Source organism: Neovison vison, chromosome 6 (assembly GCF_020171115.1).
Source record: "Neovison vison isolate M4711 chromosome 6, ASM_NN_V1, whole genome shotgun sequence".
In the NCBI taxonomy this organism is placed as follows: domain Eukaryota; kingdom Metazoa; phylum Chordata; class Mammalia; order Carnivora; family Mustelidae; genus Neogale; species Neogale vison.
Window position 1 is genome coordinate 223,924,381 of NC_058096.1, and position 20,772 is coordinate 223,945,152.

A 20,772-nucleotide genomic window follows, 5' to 3' on the forward strand; every position below is an offset into this window, starting at 1 on the left:
CGTGGTTTCTTGAGGTGGACGTGGCAGAGGCCGAGCCCATGCCTCCCCACGGCTCACCCTGCCACCCCGTGCCAGCTACCGGACAGCCCCGCGTCGCCGTTCACCCACCGGCCAAAAACAGGTAACAGCACTCCCTGCCTGGGAAGGTCACGCTGGGGACAGGGCCAGCCTCCTGGGTGTGTGACTCTGGGCCTCGCCCAGGCTCCGCACCCGGGGGCGCTGCTGTTGCCGTATTGACGTTCTTAATACTTTTTGGACGAGGGGCTCTCTGTCTTCATTTCTCACTGAGAGCCGCAAAGTATGTGGCTGGTCCTGTGTGGGGGGAAATGGGAAGATGCCCCCGGAAGCCATCTACGCCCCGTGTCAGCTTATTCTTGCTTTTGACCCTTAACTGTCCATCGCTCGGTATGGCTTATTTTCACTAGCTATGAAAAATGGTTTCTAAGTCAAGGCTACAACCCAAACTGGTGAAAACTACACATACCAATGCAAAGCTTGTTCTGAATAAACCATTTCTCCTCTCTGGGTCTCGGTTTCCCCGTCTACTTCCTTATGCTTGCGGGTTTGGATACCGGGAGTCTCTGGCCTGGGCTCTGTGGGGCAAACAGGTTTTAAACATACTCGTCTCCTTTACACACCCTTACGGGTCTGTGAACTGCTTTTATTTGCCCGGACCACCCTTCCTATGCTTGTCTATGGGCAAACTCCTACTTGAACTTCAAAGCCCCAGCTTCAACCCCCCACCCCATAATCTGTGAGGCAGAGATTTTACCCCTCCCTTGGCCCCAGGCCTGATCTTGCAGATGGCGGTATCTGGTCCTGGCTCTGTCTCTCCTGGACTGGGAGCTTCCTGAGGACAGGCCTGAGAACCGGGCCCTTTGGGGCCCCAGCTTTGTCCAGCCCAAGGCCAGACTCAAAAGTTTGTGGAACCAACAAGCACGTGGAGAGGTCACCTGTCATTTCAGGGGGCTGGAATGGGCACAGGAGGGCCATTCTGGCTGGGGACGAGGTGGGGCAATGGTCCCAGGGCTTTCCGAGTCAACACCCAGCTAGGGAAGGGCTGGTGGCTCCCAGACTGGATCTGCCTGAACCGGCCTGGCCCCCCGCACGGTGATCCAATGGGCTCAAGTCACAGGGACTCGACGGTCCTGCCAAAGCCCAGTCCCACCCGCTTCCTGGCACCGCTGCGAATCCCCGCCTCATTTGCATCAGGCCCCAGGAGGCCCTAACCTGGAGCAAGTCAGATAGATGCCCAGGCGCGGTGCGAGGACCCTGAGGACCCTGCTCTCTCCTGGGACTCACCAGACGCCTGCCCCGTCCCCCACCCATGTGCTGGGTTCCCTGCTAGGGGGTCCCCGAGGTCTCAGAACTCCTACTTGGGTGGAGACAAATTAATAAGCTGACAACTACTAGTGGGGAGGGAGAGAGCACGGCGGGCTGGGCCGTCTCGCAGGGCTTCGGGGAGTATCTGAGGTGGGGGCTTCAGAGCTAAGATCTGGGTTAAAGTTCCGGCGCGAGAGTGCAGGGTGGGGTGAGCCCGGAGGCGGCGCAGATTCAACTCGATCTCCGCGTTTGCAAAGGAGGAAACTGAGGCCCGCAAGGAAGCGACGTGCTAGGGTCCCAACAGAGGCGGGCGGGGTGGGACGCGAACCCGTGGCCCCGTCAGGGAGGCGTCAGGGCCTCCCGCAGACCAGAGACCCGCCCCGCCCGCCCCGCCCCCCAGGCCCCGCCCCCAGGCCCCGCCCCGCGGCATGACCGGAAGTGAGCGGGGCCCCCAAGATGGCGCCCGAAACCCGGAAGTGAGCGCGGCTGAGGCGAAGCTCGGAGAGACGGAGGCGCCGCGGGCTCCGCGCCCGGCCGGACCCAGGTCGGAGGTGAGGCGCGTCGGTCCGACGCTCGCTGCGACTCCGCCGCTCCCGCCCGGCCCGAGCTGCGCGCCCCCACCCGCTCGGGCCCCGGCCAGCCGCGGCCGCCCGCGCCCCGGGCCAGGGGAGCCGGGGTTCCGGGGCCGCGGGCGGAGGGAGCGCGGCGGCGTGTCCCCGCCTCCCCCGGCGACCCCCCGACCCCGCCCTCCGCCGCGAGCCCCGGCCCCGCCCCCCTGTGCGACCCCCCCCCACCCCCTCCGACCCCGCCCTCCGCCGTGAGCCGGGGGCGCGCGCTCGCCCGGGAGCCCCGAGCTCGCCCTCCTCGGGGACCCCCGCCGCCCCGCCGGCACCCGGACCCGCGGCGCGGCGCGCTCCCCCTTCCCTCCCCCCGCGTTCGGTGCGCCCGGTGGGGGCGTCGTCACGGCTCTCCCCCGCCCCTCGCTCCGGGTGGCCCCCGAGCCCCTGCACTCCCCCGGGGCCCCACCCCTCGCCTCTGGTGGCCTCTTCCTCCGGGGCCCCAGCCCCTTCCTTTCCGACCCCGGGCCCGCGGCGACTCCTGCCCTTTCCTCCTCTGCGGGCTCGGGGGCCCGGGCTGCCGCTCGCCGCGCTCCGGGAGGGGCAGACCCTCCGGTCTCGCGGCTTTGGCGCGGGGGCGGCCGGCTCTGGGCCGAGTCCGCAGAGCCTTGTGCCTGCGTGGGAGCCGCGAGGACGGGGTGGCGAGGGGGAGGGACGCGGGGGGCGGCCTGGGGGCCGGGTGGGAGGGGATGCCCGCCTCCCTGCCGCCCTCCCCGGGGCGCTGGGTCTGGGGTCAGCGAGCAGGAGAGTGGGCGGCCGGGCCGGCGCTCCCGGGAGGCCTCGGGAGTCTGCCTGCCTGCCCTTACCAGTGGTCAGGAAGGGAGGAGAGTCTAAAAAGTGTGTCGGGGCGCCCCGGCTTCTGCTTCCCAGCGTGGACGGGGTCCCGCCTGCTCTGAAGGCCCTTCCTGTCTGGCCGGCGCCGGGCCGGGCTCGTGGGTGCCGTGTGTTTGCGCGCTGCCCGGGAGGGTGTCGGCCCGAAGCTGGCCACGGGGAAGGGCGCCGGGGTGTGGGGTGTGATTTCATGGTGCGGCGCGGGGGCTGCTGCCCGGCCTGCGGGGTCTTCCCTGTGGACACTGGGAAAGCCTCGAGGGGGCTGGGACCGGGGCCCCGGGGGCCGCGGACCCCCAGGAAAGAAAGATGGCCACCTGTCAGAAGCAGGACACCCCGAGGCCGTCGGAGGGCGCCTTGGTTGGGTGGGAGGCCTGACCCTTCTGCAGGCCGGCGGTGGAGGGCTGGTCCGGCTCTGCACTTCACCCCGTCCCGCCCGCCTGGCTGTGGGGGGCGCTTGTGAGCAGGGCCGCTGAGTGTGTCCCTCTTTGAGGCGGAGACCCTGGGCCGGTGGGCCGGCTGTCTGGTTTTTCTGGGCGGGAGCCCCCTGCATTTCCCCAGGGGAGGCCCCAGAGGTGGGCGCTGGCCGCTCAGAGCTTTGTGCTCTGGACCACAGTCCCCCAGGACATCCACCTGTGGAGTCCTCAGAGGGAACAGGGACCATGAAATCTGGGCCCTGGGTGGGCGGGCCAGGGAAGGCAGGGCAGGCCAGTGGCCCCAGGGCCCCACGTGGTGGTGGAGATGCCGCCAGCACCCGGCAGACCTCCGAGGAGCCCCCCAAGTGCAGGGCACTGACGTGGGACAGGCCGTCGTGGGGGGTAGGGGGAGGCGTGCGGGGGGCTTTGGAGGGCGACAGGGCACGTTTGTTGAACTCCGAGGATCTGAGCAGACGTCTGTTCACAGCTGCCCCCGCCAGCACCTGCAGGGGTGTGCGTGTGTGTGTGTGTGTGTGTGTGTGGTGGGGACATCCGTGTTGCGGCAGAGGGCTGGGGGCACGAGATTTCCAGGAGAGCCTGTCCTGCGGAAGAGGTAGTGCCCTCGCGGGGGCCGGGGCCAGGGTGGAGCCGTGTGCCGTGTCAGGCGGACAGCCCAGGGCCAGCGCCCTCCAGCTGCGTGACCTTGGTTCAGTCACTGCCTGGGCCTGGGGGGACACCAAGGCCGGCTCCCCGTCCGCTGCGGGCAGGGCCTCTGCTGGGGCAAGACCAGCTCGGGCTGGCCCGGCTTAGTTCCAGCGAAGTGTCCGAGGCCCCTCCAGCACGGGCCAGGCCAGAAACGCTGACGGAGCGAGCTTGGCTGGGAATAAAGAGGCAACTGTGTCCAGTCCCCAGAGGCCGTCTCCCTCCCAGGATGGCCTCCTCTGGATAAGGGGCCTTTAGGGCGGCGGGGCGGGGGTGGGGACCTGCTTGCGGTCCGGGGTGGGTGGCGGGTGGCCGGGGCAGACGTCACCTAAAGGTGGGAGCACTGCGGGGCCGAGTGTGGAGTGGGGAGGCGGTCCCGGGGTGTTCGCGCGTGGGCATGTGTGTGCAAGCGTGTGTACATGCACGTGTGCACCAGCTCGGGCGGCGCCCCCGTGAGTGTGGGGGCACGTGGCGCGCGAACACGCATGTGCGTGTCTGTGCGCCCTCCCGTGCTGCGTGCCTTTGTGCGTCCGTGTGTGCGCGCGAGAGAGGGTGCGTCCCGCGTGTGGAACTGGAACGGTCCCGCGTGTGGCCTGCAGTGTGTCAGCCACCGCTCCCGCAGCCAGGGGCCGTGTGCTGGGTCGGCAGGGAGGGCTGGGTGCGGCACAGCCCCAGGGAGCCAGACGCTGGGGTCGCCCGGGTCGCTCTGGCCCGGCTGTGTCCTGCCCTGTTCTGCCCAGCCCTGCATGCAGCGTGAGTCCTCCCCGCCGAGGGGACCCCGGTCCCTGTCCCTTGGAGCGGCCCTCCCCCACTCCTGCTGTGCAGACTCCTTCACCTTCCCGCCCTTGGTGACAGCAGGCCCTCGAGGCCCCGCTTCCCTGCTGCTCGGCGGGTGACTCGCGTGAGGGTGGGGGCTGCGTTTCTGGTGCTCGCCCGTCCCAGCGCGCCCGGCCCCCAGAGGCAGAGAGAGCCTGTCGTTTGCTTACGTGCTGTCACGCGGGCAGACCTCGAAACGCGACAGGTAGGGAGGGAAGCAGATACAGAAGGCCCCACGGCGTGGGGGTCCACGGGTGTGACACGCCCACACCGGGCTCCTCCACGGGCAGGGAGGGGGCTCGCGGGGTCGGGGGGCTGGGGGGTGGCGGCTGATGGGGACGGGCTGCTTTCGGGCGGATGGACTGTCGCGGCGGTCGGCGGAGAGGACGGTTGCCCGACTCGGGGACGTTCCAAAGACGACAGCTGTGTACCTAAACGTGTGACGTGGATGGCTTGTGGATTGTGCCTTCCCCAGAACCGGAAAGCGTTTTTGAAAGAGGCGGGGCCTGTCCTCGCTGCTCAGATGCCCGTGTTCTGCGGCCCTGGGGGTGAGCCCCGAGCCTGGGCCCTGCTGTCCCCTCATCCAGGCACAGGTCGGCCGTTGGGCGTCTTGCGGCCTCCGGGGGACAGAGGATGTGCCGTCTCTGTCACGTGTGTGAGGGCTGGACGCCCTCCGCAAACTGCTGCTCTGTCCCAAACCACCGCCCCGGGTGGACGTGGAGCGGGCCTTCCCGTGTCGGGGTGCCTGGTCAGCCCTGATTGCCTGAGGACCCCCCCGCCGCCCCGCGAGGCCAGGTGACGGGGACAGGAGTGATGCCGTATGCCCAAGTTCATCCGTTCGCTGTAGGCCCTCGGGCAGCTGCAGGGGTGCCCACCCCGTGCTGTCCACGCGTGCTGGGTGGGCACGAGGCCGAGGGAAGCCGCGAGGCGCCTGTCAGGGAGGTCGTGTATGTGGCCCTGCTGTGTGGTAGGGGAAGCGTTTGGCCTTGGTGCGACCCTGGGCACTCACGGTGTGTCTCTGCGTCTCGGGTACCTGCTCCTGCGGGTCCTGCTCCCGGAGCATCAGGGGAGCCCCCGCCGTCCCCAGGGAAGGGCTGGCTCACCCGCCGGCCCTCGGGGTACACAGTTCCCGGGGTGCCTGTGCCTCCCGGAGTGGGCTCTGTGGGCTGCCAGCTGCCGCGGGTGCCGTGTGCTCCTTGCGGGTGACTCCGGGCCGGCGCTCAGACGCCCCGTCTGGGTTGGCCTCTGTCACCTCCGGAACAAATCCCCGAGTGAAACTGAAAGAGGCCTTCCGTGCCCTCGTTCCCAGGTCTGCTACGTCTCAGGAGCCACGTGTGTGGCAGGTCACCCGTTTCCTGGGAGTCCCAGCCCGGAGGGTGGGAGGCTGCTGGCGCAGGGCACTGGGACGGCAGGGGAAGGGCTGCAGTGGGCCGTCAGCTTTTATGGCCCTGACTCACCAGGTGGGGCCACCATCCCTGTGGCCCAGATGGCCCAGGGGTGCTGGGAGTGGCCAGTGTCCTGCCAGCGGAGCCGGCATCTTCCTCGGCACGTGGGGCACTGAGGGGGGCCGCCCTGGCCCCGGCCCCAGCCCCATGCGTGCCCTCGTCAGGCGTGGAGCTGGGAAGGTGGGCTCGTTGGCCAGTTCAGACCCTTGTCTCCCCTGCCAGGGCTCCCCGGGCATCCGGATCTGTCTGTGGCTGGGTTTGCTCAGGGGCCGCACGGGTCTCGGTGCGGCCTGGGACGGCTCTGGGTGTCTGGGTGTCCTCCTTGGCCACTCGGCCTGGAAGCTGTGGAGTGGACGCGGAGGACCCCCCTCTCTCCCCTGCCGGGTCCCAGTGAGGTTCTGAGCTTGGCGCTTGCCGCAGCACGGGCCATTGGAGGCTCTCCCGGTGTCATTCGGGCAAACAGGAGCCCGTCAGGGCATTTTCAGGGGGTTTTCGTCAGACTCCAGCCGTCCAGGAGCTCCCACAGTTTTGAGGTCGGTCGCTGTCGGGGGCCGTCAGGAACAGCTGTGGGAAGGGTTCTGGGTTGTCACGGGCTGGTGGGTGGGGGTTCTAGGTTGTCCAGGGCCGGCACTGTGGAACCTGGAGGAAGGCGCCGCGTACAGGGAGGGTGTGGACATGATGCTGGATTGCTGCCTTGGAGAAGTCGGGCCCGGCACCCCCAAACCTAGGCCTGCCACTTCTCTTGGAGGACCAGCCCATCTGACGCCCTGGGTCGCATTCCTGCATGGCAGAGGCTGTGTTGCCCCAGCGGGGCCCCTCCCCACCTCTCTGAGGCCTTGGGGAAGCCCCCCCCGCAGAAGGGCTTGCTGGGGCTTCTCTTCCCCAGACCCTGTGAGCGTGGGAGAGGCAGGGGCGGCCTCGCTGCCCACCGGTCCGCTTACGAGCTGTGCGCCAAGGTCCGCGGCTCCGTGACGGTCCCAGAGAGCAGGGCCCTCAAGGCCCCTGAGATGGGGGTGACCCCGGATGTCCCCGGGCCCCGGCGTCCTCACAGGCCCTCGGAAGCAGAGAACTTTCTCCACTGGGGGCCGAAGGGGAGCGAGAGACTCGAAGCCCGAGTGGGCCTCCGTGTCTGCGGCCGGTGACGGGGACCTGGGCCTCCTGTCCTGCTGACGGCTGCGCGGGCTTGCCGGGGAGTCTCCGCAGAGCACCCGGTGTGAAGCCCCAGCCCCGTGAGGCCCAGGGCGAGGGTGGCGAGCCAGCCTGGACCCCGTCCTGTGGGGCGTGAGGCAGTCGGCAGCTGCGTGGGCTGCTCAGGCGGGGCCGTTGGCCACGGGAGAGGCGGAAACCATTCCGGCTCTGTTGGCAGGGGTCCGGGTGCTGCTGCCGCGCCGTGGGGGCTCCGGCCTCTTCCTAGCAGGGGGCACAGCATCCAGCCCGGTGCCGGTGTTCGCCGGGGATGGAGCACGGGAGACTGGGGGGCATGGGTGCTGTGGCCCAGACCAGCCCACAGCTCCGAGGGGCCTTCCCCTCCTGTGGGACACCAGGAGCTGGTGTTTGGGCAAAGGCCCCTGTGATGCTCCTGGCGCCAGGTGGGTCTAAAGGGGCCTGAGGGCGTTGCTGACTGCTCAGGCCGCTCACCCAGGACTCAGGGACCCAGCCATGGGCGGCAGGAGCCCCTGTGCTGCTCGGGCTCTCCGGGGCTAGGCAGAGAGACGTGGCATGCGAGCCAGCCTGAAGCAAGCCCGAGAGCAAGCAGGGGTGGCAGCGAGCCCTGGCGGGGCAGGCCACCCTCCGTGTAGACAGACAGAGTAGGGCACACCGGCGTCAGTGGGCCAGAAAGTCTGGGGCCAGTGGGATTTGGCCTAAACGTGCTCCGGGGAAGACGACATGGGTGTCAGAGGAGACCACAAGCTCAGTGTATGTAGTGCCTTTTAGAAACCGCGGGCGAGCCCGAGACCGAGGAGACGCTTCCCAGAGGTGGCCACGTGGAAGGTGCCCAGCGCCTGTAGGCGGCGTCGGCGTGGACAGAGGTTTAAGGGCCTGGGCCGCTGAGGGCGGGTAGCGGGTGCCGGAACAAGCGGGTCGTACCGCCCCTTGGCAAACCGCATGCCTCTCCCCGCTAAAGCTGAACTGAATCCGGAGGTGGGGGGGCCCTGGGGACCCCCGAGATCCGGGCTCAGATGCCCTCAGCCGTGACTGAGGGGGCTCCACGTTCTGGTCCCCATGCCCTCTGGGCCCTTGGCGGGCAGCATGAGGGACTCTGTGCCCCCGAAGCCGTGCCCGTAGGGCTGCTGGGGGAGGGCAGCGACCGGCCCCCTAGGGCTGCTCGCCTCTGGCGTGTCCTGTACACTCAGGTGCGGCCCGAGCACCTGGCTCCCTGCAGGGCCGTCAGGCAGCCCCTTCGCCCCTCCCGTCACGGGGTGTCACCGCGGCTGCCCCGAGGGAGTTGGTCTCTCCTGGACCAGGGGTGCGTCCGTGGGCCCACGGCGGGCAGAGGCGGGCAGCGAGCCAGAGGCGAGCCCACATCTGTCTCCAGAACCCGGTCCCAGGCTGCCTGCGTCTTCCCCGGGGTCGTCTTCGCCCGGCGTTCTGCTTCTCCAGGTGCAGTTTCCCCGGGGCCGCCGTGCGCTGCGTGTGAGGAGAGCGCGGGCGTCCGCTGCGGGCCTGGCGGCGCCGGCGACGGGCACGGGCCTGTCCCTGCACTCGGCTCCCGGGGTGGCGTGCAGCGTCCACGTGCGTCCCCCACACGGTCGAGCCCTGCCGCTTCTGCTCTCGGGGGTCAGGCTCGAGGGACAGGCCGTGCGGCGGTCCTCCGGCTGGGCCCCCTCTGCTCCCAGTCCGCTTCCTGGTCTGGCGTTCAGCCACGGGTTGACCGAGCCAGGCCAGGGCTGAGGTGTCTGGTGTGGAGGAAATGTGGGGCCTCCCCGCGGCCCCATGCCTGTCCCCAGGACGGCTCTTGCTCTGTGTCCCAGGAGCTCGGGAGGTCTTGCAGGAACCCTTTCGGTTGGGACACTGCTCCTGGGCAGCAGGTCTGTGGGGGTGGGCTCCGGGGTCCCGCAGGCCAGCTTTCGCTGCATTGACAACAGAGCTGGAACCCCAGGCCCTGGACGGCTGTGCTCCGAAATGGGGATTCTGGGTGCGCTCACCTTAGGCTTCTCATCCCCCTTCCTGCCCTGCCTGAGCTGTGCACAGGGGACCAGCGCCCCTGCTAGGCTTAGGCATCCCAGAGCCTGTCATTCCAGACGCGTGCCGGGAACTCTGTAGAAATCCCAGGTCACACGCTCGGTGCCGGCCTGGCCTGGAGCTCTGGGTCGGCAGCGCTCCCAGCCCCCAGGGCTTGCAGGGCTCTGGGCAGAGGGTTGGGGCGGCTCCAGCTAGGGTTTGCTTCCTCCTCCAGGCCTAGTGTCCCCGGGGGCGGGGGGCCTTAACAACTGACCATACTCTGGGCCGCTTGAATCACAGAACTTTGTTGTCTCTGGTCCCAGAGCCCATAAACCTGAGCTCGAGGTGTGGCAGGGCCGAGCTCCCTCTGGGGGCTCCAGGGGAGGGTCCCTCCTGCCTCTGCAGCTCCCGGGGCTCTGGTGCTCCTCGGCGCGCGGCGGCGGGGCTCTGGCACCCGTCCCCGTGGCGCACGGTTGTCTCAGGATGTCCGCCTCTCCCCCTCCCCCCGCCCCATCCTGAGATCCCAGGACCTTCCCTCAGAGCCAGGTGGGAGGCGGGCCAGAAAGGCTGCCATCTCCTGCCCAGGGGGAGGCCAGCAAGTCCCAGCTGCCCACAGACAGAGTTTCAGGGCAGCCTGATCCTGGCCTGGCGGGGCCCGGGCGAGGGAGTGAGCCGCGGTGGGCCTGTGCTCCGGGCGGTCGGGACAGCCTGCTCAGAGTGTGTGGGGGCTGAGCCAGCAGAGCCGGGGGGACAGCTGAGGGGGTCAGCAGAGGGGCTGGGGGCGTGTCGGGGTCAGCCTGTCCCAGGCCGTGGCCTCTTCCCGCACTGCACTGCCCCGTTGTCTTCTCTGGGCCACCGAGTCCTGCTCTTTTCGTTTTACAGTGACTCATTTGAAAACCCGATCTCAAAAGGAAATTGTGGGAACGTAAACCACGACCGTGAAGCGCGGGCCTGTGTGGGCACCCACGCTTCACCTGTCATGGGATGTTCTAAAAATACACCCCGGGCCCACTAGGGTGCCGAGCTGCGAGCCAGCCCCGCATTGTCTGGGTTTTGTCCCCCCATGCCTGAGAGCCCACCTGGTGCCCACCGGGGCTGGTCCCGAAGCAGCTGGCGCCTCCCAGGGACTGGGCTCGGGGGCCCGGGCAGGGTTCTGCGGGCAGGGTTCTGCGGGCAGCGCTGGGGAGTGGGCAGTGGGGGAGGTCAGCCGAGGCAGGAGAGCAGGGGACGAGGGCAGGTGGGGTCCTGCGGGTGTGCAGAAGCGGGGGCTGGCCGCGTGCCCTGGGGGTCCGGGGGAACAGGAAGCCTGAGCCTGTGGAGGCTCTGGGGTGGTGGGAAGTGACGTCGGAAGTGACATTGGATGGGTGTTGCAGGAAGGGGGCTCTGTAGGGCGGCCTCCGGGGGGATGAGGTGGGGGTGGGGGTGGTGGGAGAGTAAGGGAACCTTCAACATTTGCTCTTTTGAAGTGTGCGATTCAGTGTCTTTCACTATATTCCTAGTATCCTACAGCAGCGCCACTACCTAATTCCAGAACATTCCATCAGCCGAAAGCTAGTTGTGTCCCCATCAGCGATCACGTGGCTGGTGGCCCCCATGAGGTCCTTCCTGTCCCTGGAGGAGCCTGGTGTGGGCGTGTCACACGCCTGGACTCACACCCCGTGCCCTTCTGTGTCTGGTTCGGTCCCTGAGCGTCGTGGACTCGGGGTCAGTCCCTGGGCAGCGCACAGGCGCCTCGCTCCTGCTGGGGCCGAGCTCACGCCCGTGGGCAGACCGACCACGCCGTATGTGTCGTCTCACCCTTTCACGGACGCTGGTGTTCTGTGGCCGGTGTGAGCCCTGCCTCTGTGGACACGTGTGGACAGGTTTCGTGCGGACCAGTGTTCTCATCTCTCCTAGGGTTCCGGGGAAGCTGCTTGTGGGAACCCCACGCTCCCTGGCCTCGGGTGGTGCTTCCTAACAGAGTGGCCCAGGGCTCTAGCCGCAGAGCCTGGAAGCAGCCTGCTAATGGGTAGGGGTTCAGCTGCATTCCAGGACGTGGCTGCGAGAGAGGGAAGCTGTGGCAGGCGGGGGCGTGGACAGGGCTTACCCGGAGGTCTGGCGGGGGCGTGCGTGAGCACCTGCTACCGAAGGGGGACACCCGAACCCCGGGGACGAGGGCCAGCCGGCCAGCACCTGTGGCCAGCTGCGTGCGCTTTCTCTGTTGGATAAAGGTCATTCCTGCCTGCCTCTGTCCCAGGTGCTGGGAGCAGAGCCCCCTCAAGGGGTGTCCCCCAAATCCAGGAGATTTCTGGGGCCGCAGGAAGGGAGTGGTCACTGGGTCGCCGCGGCCTTGTGCTCTACTGGGTGCCCGGCCAGCCTTGTCCACGGACTTCCACACAGCCCATTTCTCCTGATGAGCAAAACTGGGGCTCAGAGGAGCCAAGGTGCCCCTGCGCTGTCAGAGAATAATCCATTGTGAGGAGGCTGAGCGGGGTTTTGACCCCATCTGCACGATCCCAGAATCTTTAAAAGGAACGGCCGAGACCCTGAATCACCGCTAACTGTATGCTCATCTAGGAAGACCCCAGGACTTTCCACTTTTGGCTTCTAAGGCTGTGTCCCACCAGGTCCCGGCTTGCAGGAGCCAGGAGGGCACAAGGACAGGCCGGGGCAGGCCAGGGCCTCCAGGCTGGGGGAAGTGCCTTCCTGGCAGCAGGGGTGAGCCCGTGAGCTTGCAAAGCCGAGCCGGGCAGCGGCAGGTCCTTGGGGCCCAGATGCATCCCTCTGCTGGAGCTCAGGCCTGCGGGCCCCTTTGCTGGCCAGGAGCTCTGGGTAAAGGCAGCCCCTCCCCGCCCCCTGAGGGATTGCATAAGCTGCCCGCGTGCGGACAGTGATTACTGGAAGTCCCGAGGATTTCTTCATCCAGGGCTTGGCGGGGCGCGGCAACTGCCTCCCCTTCCTGCCTCCCTCGGTGATTAATGTCCTCAGCCACTGCCGGCCTGAGGAGCTCCAGGGCCAGCCTAGGGTCTGGGCTCCCAGTGGCGGTGGGTGGGGACCAGGGGAGCCTAGGGCACAGGCCACGGGGCAGATGGAAATCGAGTGGGAAGCCTTGTGCCTCTGTAGTCAGCCCCGGTGGCATTTTCTGCCTGCCTTCTAGAACAGGACCGTTCTCAGTGGGGAAGCTGTGTGTCTGTGCCCCTGCCTGGCTTAGCTTGGCCCCGACTCCCCCAGAGACGCTCCTGCGAGCCCAGTTTGGTGGCAGAGGGACAGGGCTGGCGCTCAGCTTGGAGGTGCTGGCTAGGTTGGACTTTGACTCCCAGCCTCAGACTCTCCAGGTCACGGAGCTGGGCCCGTGGGATGGGCTGAGGCTTGTTGGGCGCACCAGGGCCGGGGGCTCTCTTCGTGGGTGGCAGGAGCAGACCCCTGGGGCCAAGTTACTTGTTATTTGGTGGGCCAGGCGGCCCTCGATGGTCGTGAGGACAGCGGAGGGAGGGGCGCGGTGGGGCAGCCCAGCCACTCTGGAAGGGCCGCCGCCATCCTGGAGGTCCGTCCCAGAGCTCATCTTCGTTCTGGCCCGGGCACTGCTCCATGTGGCCGCGAGCCCCTCTGGGTGGCACTTGCTGCCGGGGCAGGCCCTGTGGTCAAGACTCCAGTCCCGGTGTCCGCAGGGGGTGCTGTCGGGTCGTGGTTGGGGCCTCCAGAGGGCTTGGAGCACGGGCTCAGAGCCCAGCCCCAGGGGCTGCTCCAGTGTGCTCAGGCTGCACTGGGGGTAGAGGTCCCCTCCCACCCCGGCACGGCCCCTGGCGAGGGGCGCCCCAACACCGCGGTCAGGGGAGCCTCCGCGCCCACCCTCCACTTCAGAGGCGTGGCTTGCTGTGCTGAGCCCCCCTGCTCTGTGCCCACCTGACCTGGCCACCCCTTAGCCCACTCTCCCTTATCCCTTGGGCTGTGCCCTCACCTGTTGGGCCTCCAGGGTGACCTTGGGATGTGCCATGTCTCTCCCCAGGTCATGATGCCGCCGCCACGGAGCAAGAAACCCAGATAGACGCACCCGCGGCCTGGGTCGCGGAGCCCCCCGATGCTGGTGGTGGGGCCTGCCATGGACGGGCAGCTTCCGCAGCGTGAGCCCCCTCCGGCGGGCGGCACCCTCTACAGCCCGCACCCCCTGCAGACGCCGCTGTGCGGGCCCGGCGTCCAGGTGAGTCTGCCCCGCCCCCAGCGTCAGCCTGGGCGCAGGGGTGGGGAGGGACACGCTGCTCCTGGGGCTGCAGCTGCGGCCATCCCTGCCTGGGCCTTGAGCGGATGTCCCAGCCCCCACTTTCCAGGGAGGACCCTTAGGGGTGCCCAGCTGCCCCCAAGTTTCTCAGACATGAGCCACTGGGTTAGTTTCACCAAGGTCGGGACTGGCCCTTAGGAAGATGCTCGGGCCTGGGCTGTGGTCCTCACCGGCAGGATGAGGGCTACGACCTCTGCAACATATTATTTTGAGGTTTTTTATTTTCGATGTAATGGACCTTACGTCTTTGAAGGTTTATTTGAGAGAGAGAAGGGGGAGGAGCAGAGGGGGAGGAAGAGAGAACCTCAGGCAGAGTCCCTGCTAAGCGTGGGGCTCGGTCCTGAGACTCTGGGATCACGACCTGCACCGAGATCAAGAGTCCGACCGACCGAGCCACCCAGGCATCCCCCAGCGTTTATGTCTTAAGCAGTTGTAGATTTACAGGAAAACGGAGCACAGAGTTTCCACATACCCCGCTTTCTGCGTTGTTAACACGTGGCGTTAATGATCACCCCGAGTTGTTACGGCTGACGGACCAGCTCGGGGTCGTGAAGGACGACGGGCCGCAGGGGACGCCAGGGCTCACGGTTGGCGCTGCACACCCTGTGGGTTCGGACGAACGTCATGGACACCGAGCCACCATCACAACGTGGCACGGAATAGCTCCCGGGCCTTTCGGCCCTCCGGGCTCTGCGCTGTCACCCTCCCGCGCCCCGGCCTCCAGGGCCCTGGCTTTTCCAGAACACCCTGGACTCAGAACCCCACAGCATGCGGCCTCCTTGGCCCGGCTGGTCTCGCTCAGGGACACGCTGCCGAGGTCCCTCCAGTCTGTGCCGGGCTCAAGGGCTCGTTTCCTCTCCGGCTGAGGACTGCGCCCCGTCTCGGCGGGACCCCGGGTGCTACCGGCTCGCACACAGAAGGGCATCCCGGCTCCTCCGAGCTTTGCCGACTGTGGCTAAAGGCACATACGTTCCAGCCCGGCCTGCTCAATGGCCGAGTGTATGCAGGGTCCAGAATTCTGCAGCAAGTCAGGCTTGGAGCCTCCCTTTTCTGGGGCAGAACAAGGGTTCTTTCTGCCGTGAAGAGCGGACTTTCTCAGCAGGGAGGCTCGAGCTGTCAGGGCAGGGGGTAGAGGGCTGGCTGGGGCTCCCACGGGGCCCTGCTTCAGGAGAGTGTCAGCTGGTTCCTTCCCTTCCATCCTGCTGGCTTAGGGCTGGGAGGAGACCAGGTAGCAGGAGAGAGCGAGAATCAGGCTTGGATTTCAGAGGAGCCGGGAAGTGGGCCGCTGGGGTCAGGCACTGCTCAGGGTCAAATGCCCAGAACCATCAGGGGGCGTCCCAGATCCGTAATCGGAACGTTGGAAAGCAGCTGGGTGGCGTGGACCCAGAGTTCTGTCTGTCTTGGTGCACCCACTGGTGACCTAACAGGTCACAGGCCTGACCTACACAGTCACTGGCGTGACCCACAGCAGTCTGGGACGGCCGACCTCCCCGTCTGCGCTACCACTAAAGATGCCATGTCCGCGCCCTCGGCCGGTGGCCAGCACCTCTGGCCAGGGCCCCAGACACCGCCGTGCGCCTCCTCTCTCTCCCCATCCTGGTGAGCTGTGTCCACACGTCCTCTGACCTTCCATGTCCCCTGCCTCCCTCTGAACCTCCGTCCGTGCCATTGTACCTAATGCCTTCCTGTTCCCGTGAGCCACCTGGCCCGGGGCTGTGGGTAAGTGTGTCCTGGGGCTTGGTCTCGTCCAGTTTTGTAGGCTCTGCAGTCTTGGAGCGCACGCTCGTCATTCCTGATAGTGCTACACGGTTCCTGCTTGTCAGCATCCCCTAATTTGCTTAATTGTTTCCCTATTGTTTGGCTTTGGGGGTGATTCCAGTTTTCTGCCACTATAAATACCGCCCTTGCATTTCCCCCTTGCGGATGAGGCTGGGAGGGGGGTGTCCTTCCGAATCAGAACTCCTGGGTCAGAAGGAGCCCCGGGTAGGGCCGCAGAGGATGGGGCTCTGCCATAGGGATCCTGCTGCTGCCACGGCCCCTTTATGGTGGCCCGGGACGGTGGCTAGGGTGCCGGTGCTCCTTGGACAGCCCGGGACCAGCCATGCTCAGAAGCAGGTGTGGAGGAACCTGTTGGGGCTCCCATGTGGACCCAGGGCCAGGGAAGTGCCTCTCGGGCCCAGCCCCCTCCAGCTGTCAGAACTGGCGGAAGTCGGCAGAGCGCTCTCCATGGTGCTCTGTGGGGCTGGCCTGGCCCTCCCAGGGTGTCTGCGGAGCCTGTCCCCGCAGGCCTCCAGCCGGGAGGGCACCTTCCTCGGGCCACACTGGGTCCAGCCCGTGCTGACGCTGGATGTGTGCACGGCCTGTCTCTGTGGCTGGGACGCTCAGCACTACCCCCCCCCATCCTGTCGGGCCGAGCCAAGCTCTGGAGGAGGGACCTAGGGACTGTCGCTGTCACTAAGGGTGGCCTGATCGAGCAACTGAGAACGCAGACATGTAGCGAACGTTAAGTTTCACACAAAGGATATCTGAATGTGTGTGTCCCATGCAGTATTTACTCTAAAAATTGCTTTTTAAAAAAAGATTTTATTTATTTATTTGAGAGAGAATGGGAGAGAGAGAGAGAGAGAGAGAGAGAGAGAGAGGACGAGAGGGGGAGGGGCAGAGGGCGGAGCAGATTCCCTGCTGAGCTCGACCCCAGGACTCCAGGACCAGGACCTGAGCTGAAGGCGGTCGTTCAAGCAACTGTGCCCCACCCCCGGGTACCCCTGAGTTTCTCTGTTTTTTAAAGATCTTACTTACTGAGAGAGAGAGACTGTGTGAGCACACGGGGAGGGCGCAGGGAGAGTGGGAGAGAGAATCCCCAGCAGATGCCTCGCTGAGGGCAGAGTCCGGCGTGGGGCTCGACCCCGGGACTCTGAGATTGTGACCTGAGCCAAAACCAAGTCGGCCGCTTAACCCACTGAGCCAGCCAGGCGCCCCTAAAAACTGTTGGCTGTTTATCAGAAATTCCATTTTTGCTAGACACCCTATTTTATCTGCCCTAGCAAAAGCGTTCTCGTGCTACCTGGGCTTACAGGCCCTAGGGCGTTCATCTCCCCGGCAGAAGCCAGCCTCTGTTCCCACCTGGAAAATCCCCAGGCAAGCTTGCCTTGGCTGGCCTGGGGGTGGGGTGGGGGCGGGAGGCAGGCGCCCGGCTCTAGATGGGTCACGCCCAGAGGCCTGCTCTGGAGAGGCAGAGATGCGCCTGCTGTGCGGGGCAGGTCCCGGGGAAGGCTCCCGTTGGCCTGTGTTGGCGGTGTGGTGGCACCTTGGGGAGTGGGACTGGACTGGCGGCCTCCCAGAGCCCTGTGCTGGGGGAGAGGGTGCGGGGGTGCGGGTAGACAGAGGCACAGTGACTTCACGCCGTCCAGCTTCCCGGGTGAGGTGTGGACAGAGCAGGAGAGGTGGGGGGAGTGAGGCGCACCCCACAATGGCCTGCCCGGCCTGGAAGCCGCCTCCGAGCTGGGTCTGCCTGCTGTGTGCCCAGAGTGGCCCACGGTGCGTGGCTTACGCTAGTTCGTGAGATGTTCTGGGAGTGCCTTACGTCCTCTCTCAAGTTGGAGTTTTCTCCTTTCTTTTAAAAGATGTTATTTTTAAGTTCTCTCCATACCTGACGTGGGGCTCGAACCTACAACCCCGAGACCAAGAGTTCACTCCAGGGACTGAGCCGTCCAGGCGCCCCCGGTGCCTCTCCTTGCATGGGGCTGGAGAGGAGAAGTGACATTAGACTGGGGCGCTCGGGTGACCTCATTCTGCTCCCCTGGAGGGGGCCTTCTGGAGGCTTCCGTAGTTACTCTCCAGAAGTGCCGCCAGCCGACATGCGGGGGGGGGGGCTGGGCTGCTCCTCGGGACTGTTCCGGTAGTCCGGTAGTGTCTCTGCCGCGTGTGCCAACCCTGGAGGAGTGGGCGGGACCCCTTCCCTTCACGTCTCCCCCTCCCCTTCCTCCCATCGGCTGCTCTGGGCCTGCGCAGCCCTGCAGGGGTCGGGGCTGGGGGCCGGGCGCAGTGATGGGAAGTCAGAAGTCAGGGCCGGCGCCCCGCACCCCTAGACACAGGCGCCAGGGAATGGCGCCTCTCCTCACCCAGCCATCTGGGCTGGTTCCGGGCCAGCTCTCGGGCCAGCTCTCCGTCAGTCAGTCCCACGGAGAGGGAGGAAGCCGTGGCTAGGGGAATGCTTCCTGCCGCCTGGTGGAGGAGCCCGGCTCTGGGGGCCCCGTGGGAAGGCTGCTGCCAGGGCCAGCTAGGACAAGTGGGGACACTGACTACAGCCAGCGGGCCCCTCCCCAGCGGTGGCCGGGGCCTCCCGGACGTGCTCCCACACAGGCCATGGTGTGGCTTTGGGGAAGGGACCCCTGCTCGGCAGGCCTGTGCGTCAGGGTGGGACAGGCCTGTTGTGTAGGCGGCGTGAGCGTCCACTGTCCACGCCCCCAAGCTGGTCCTGTCAGAGCCCAGTGCAGGGCCGTCAAGGCCCCACTGACCTCACGGTCACCCTTCCAGCCCACCAAGACTGTTTCTCAAAGCGGGCTCCCCAGAACCCCTTCCAAGCCGGCTTGGCCTGCGGGAGCTCTGAGAAGGACAGGCTCTCACCCCCCGGGAGGGGGGAGCCCCTCGGAGAAGCCCTCGTTGCCACATGGACCTCCCTTGGGCCTGGATCAGAAGGTGCCCCAGTCGCACCCTCTACTGTCTGGAAGCAGGGGGGCCTCCAGACAGGGTCCCTGGCCCTCCAGCACACCTGGGTCCTGTGTTGAATGCAGGTTCCCAGGTCAGACCCTGGGGTGGGCCAGCAGTCTGGGCCCTCCAGAGTTGAGGGGGTGCTCCCAGTCTACAGGTGGGCCGCGCCCCCCTCCCCCATCCCGCCCCGCCCGTGGCTGGGTGCCCGTGGCTCTCGGCCGGCCCGAGCCCTCCACACGCACAGATGGGTTCCTCCATCTTCACGGCGGTCCCCTCCGGGGGCTCTCCTGGGCGGATGGGCAGACCGACGCACGGAGCGGTGGTCGCTCCCCGGCCGCCCGGCTGGGGGACCACAGGGTGTAGTTTCTGCCCAGGCCGTGGTGGCAGCGGCCTCCCTCCTCCTTGCCGACCGAGCCCCCAGTGGCCGCCCCTGACGCTCCCACTCTGTTTCAGAGCGCCATGCTGCACTGCCCGTGGTGGACCGCCTTCTCGCCCGCGCCGTACCCAGCCTTCTCCAGCGAGAGCCCGTAAGTCCCTCTGGCCTCCGGGTCCTAGCTTGCCCTGCCGCGCCATGCCCTGCGGCCGTGGAACCCTCCAGAGCTTTCACGGTTCTGCGGTCCCTGCCAGAACAAAATAGAGCTCATGGCCCGTGGGGGGCTTCAGCATCCCGCTCAGGGGCTTGTGGGCTGGGCCCTGGCCACGTGGAGGCAGCTGCGACTGACTGGCTATGGCCGGTCTCAGAGCCCACCAGGGAAAAGGGCAGAGGGCTCTGTGGGTACCCTCGGGGCTGGGGGTGAGAACTCTGAGGGTGAAGGAGCTGGGAGGGCACGGCGAGTGGGGTTTTGAAGAGTAAGTAGGAGCCTGCGGGGGGTTGGCTGGGAGCAGGCCAAGTGCCTGGCTCAGGAACGGCCTGTGGAGGAGCCCGGCCGTGCCTGGCGACTGCAGGGCACTGTGTCCTGGGATGCGGGCATGTGGGCCTCTCCAAGGAGCTGAGTCGCCTGGACGCTGGAGCTGGTCCTCGGGCCGGTGGCTCCTGCTCCTGTCCTAACGGCCACCCTCTGTCCCCATCTCCCTGCAGCCAGTTCATGAGCTCCACCTCCTTCCTTGCCAGTCAGCCCTGTGTGGACACCAGCTACGGACCCCCCACCACCACCCCCAGCTTCCTGCCAAAGACGGGCGACTTTCCTCAGGTAGGGACCTGGAGCCGCGGTCCCCCAGCCATTCCCGTGAGGGTGCATGGGCAGCCTTGGTCCAGCTCAAGTGCCTGTGGTCTGTACTTGGGAAGAGCTGCTGCCCCCGTAGCCGAGGGCTCCCGGGTCGCCCTGGCGGCTTCCCTGCAGTGAAAGAGCCGGCCGGAGGCGTACCCCTGTCCGCTTGGTGCTGGCGCCCCAGGCGTGGCTGTGGGGCGGCGTCTGGGGGGCGCTGGGTCTGCTTTTCCAAGCATAGCCCCTCCCTCTCCTGGGCACAGGCCCCCATGCTTGCCCCGTCCGGGTGCCGTGGCACCTCATGCCCTGTACCCCTGGCCAGAGCGATGCTCCATTGGGTGCGAAGACCGGACTGGGTGCTCGTGACCCGAATGGTGGCCGTTTGAAGAGTGTAGCCCACCCGCACTGGAGGAAGAGACACGTGCGGTTTCATTTTGGGGGGGTCTCCGATGCACCCTCGCCGGCCGCGTCTGACGGCTTGCCCTAGTTGCGGCCGGCCCCAGAAGCCAGGCGCCTCCAGAGAGCATTTGTGGGAAGGAGCCCAGGCAGGATCTGTGGCTGGGACGGGGGCAGCCTGGGGCGGCACTGAGTTGCCCTCAGAAACGTGCGGGACTTGGTTTTGCCACAGCTGGGGTACTCCGGCACGCAGCTTGGGAACTGTCCGTCCCCGGGGGCTCGGGTTCCCGGGGCCTCAGCTTTCCTTGTACAGTGGGGGCTTGTGTGGCCCCTGGGGAGCAGTCCGGGAGGATACGGCTCAGACCCGCCAGCTGGAATCCCCTGGACCCAGGCAGGGTAGGTTCCGACCGGCTCCCTCCGCGGGGAGCTGCCCAGTGTCCCTAGAGCGCCCCGCAGGGCCTGGAGCCAAGTCCAGAACGGGAGCTTCCTTGGAAACAGGGTCTTTGCACGTGTTACTGAGTTGAAGTCAGGGATGAGCTGATCATGGAGCAGGGAGGCCCTAAGCCCAGTGGGTCGTCAGCCACAGGCAGGGCTGCGGGGAGCCACGAGGGGCGGCTGCGGGGTGCAGCCCGGGAGGCCTTCACCCGGACCGCGGGAGCATGTGCGTGTGTGGCTCAAGCCCTCCCTCCCTCTCCAGCTTGGACCCCGTGTGGCCCCCCAGGAAGGGGCTTGGCTGGGCCTGGAGGACATGTGAGCACAGTGGGCTCAGCTGGCCCTCGGGGGCTCGCGGGCCTCATCTGGGCCCCAGCTCTCCCAGGGGGAGGGGGCAGCGGGAGAGGGATGAGGGGTCCCCGTGGTGGCGTCCCAGCAGCCTTTGCAGGCGTACGTGGATTCTCC

At 66.9% G+C, this 20,772-nt stretch overlaps 1 protein-coding gene across 1 annotated transcript in view; it reads left to right on the forward strand.

Moving 5' to 3' along the window:
- Window positions 1-20,772, forward strand: part of SBNO2 (strawberry notch homolog 2) — a 47,711-nt gene continuing 26,939 nt past the window's right edge. The window contains exons 1-4 of the mRNA XM_044254699.1: window positions 1-121; window positions 13,295-13,486; window positions 18,728-18,801; window positions 19,353-19,464. Coding sequence (XP_044110634.1) covers window positions 13,367-13,486; window positions 18,728-18,801; window positions 19,353-19,464 — 306 coding nt within the window. The 5' untranslated portion in view covers window positions 1-121; window positions 13,295-13,366. The remainder of the gene's footprint in view (window positions 122-13,294; window positions 13,487-18,727; window positions 18,802-19,352; window positions 19,465-20,772) is intronic.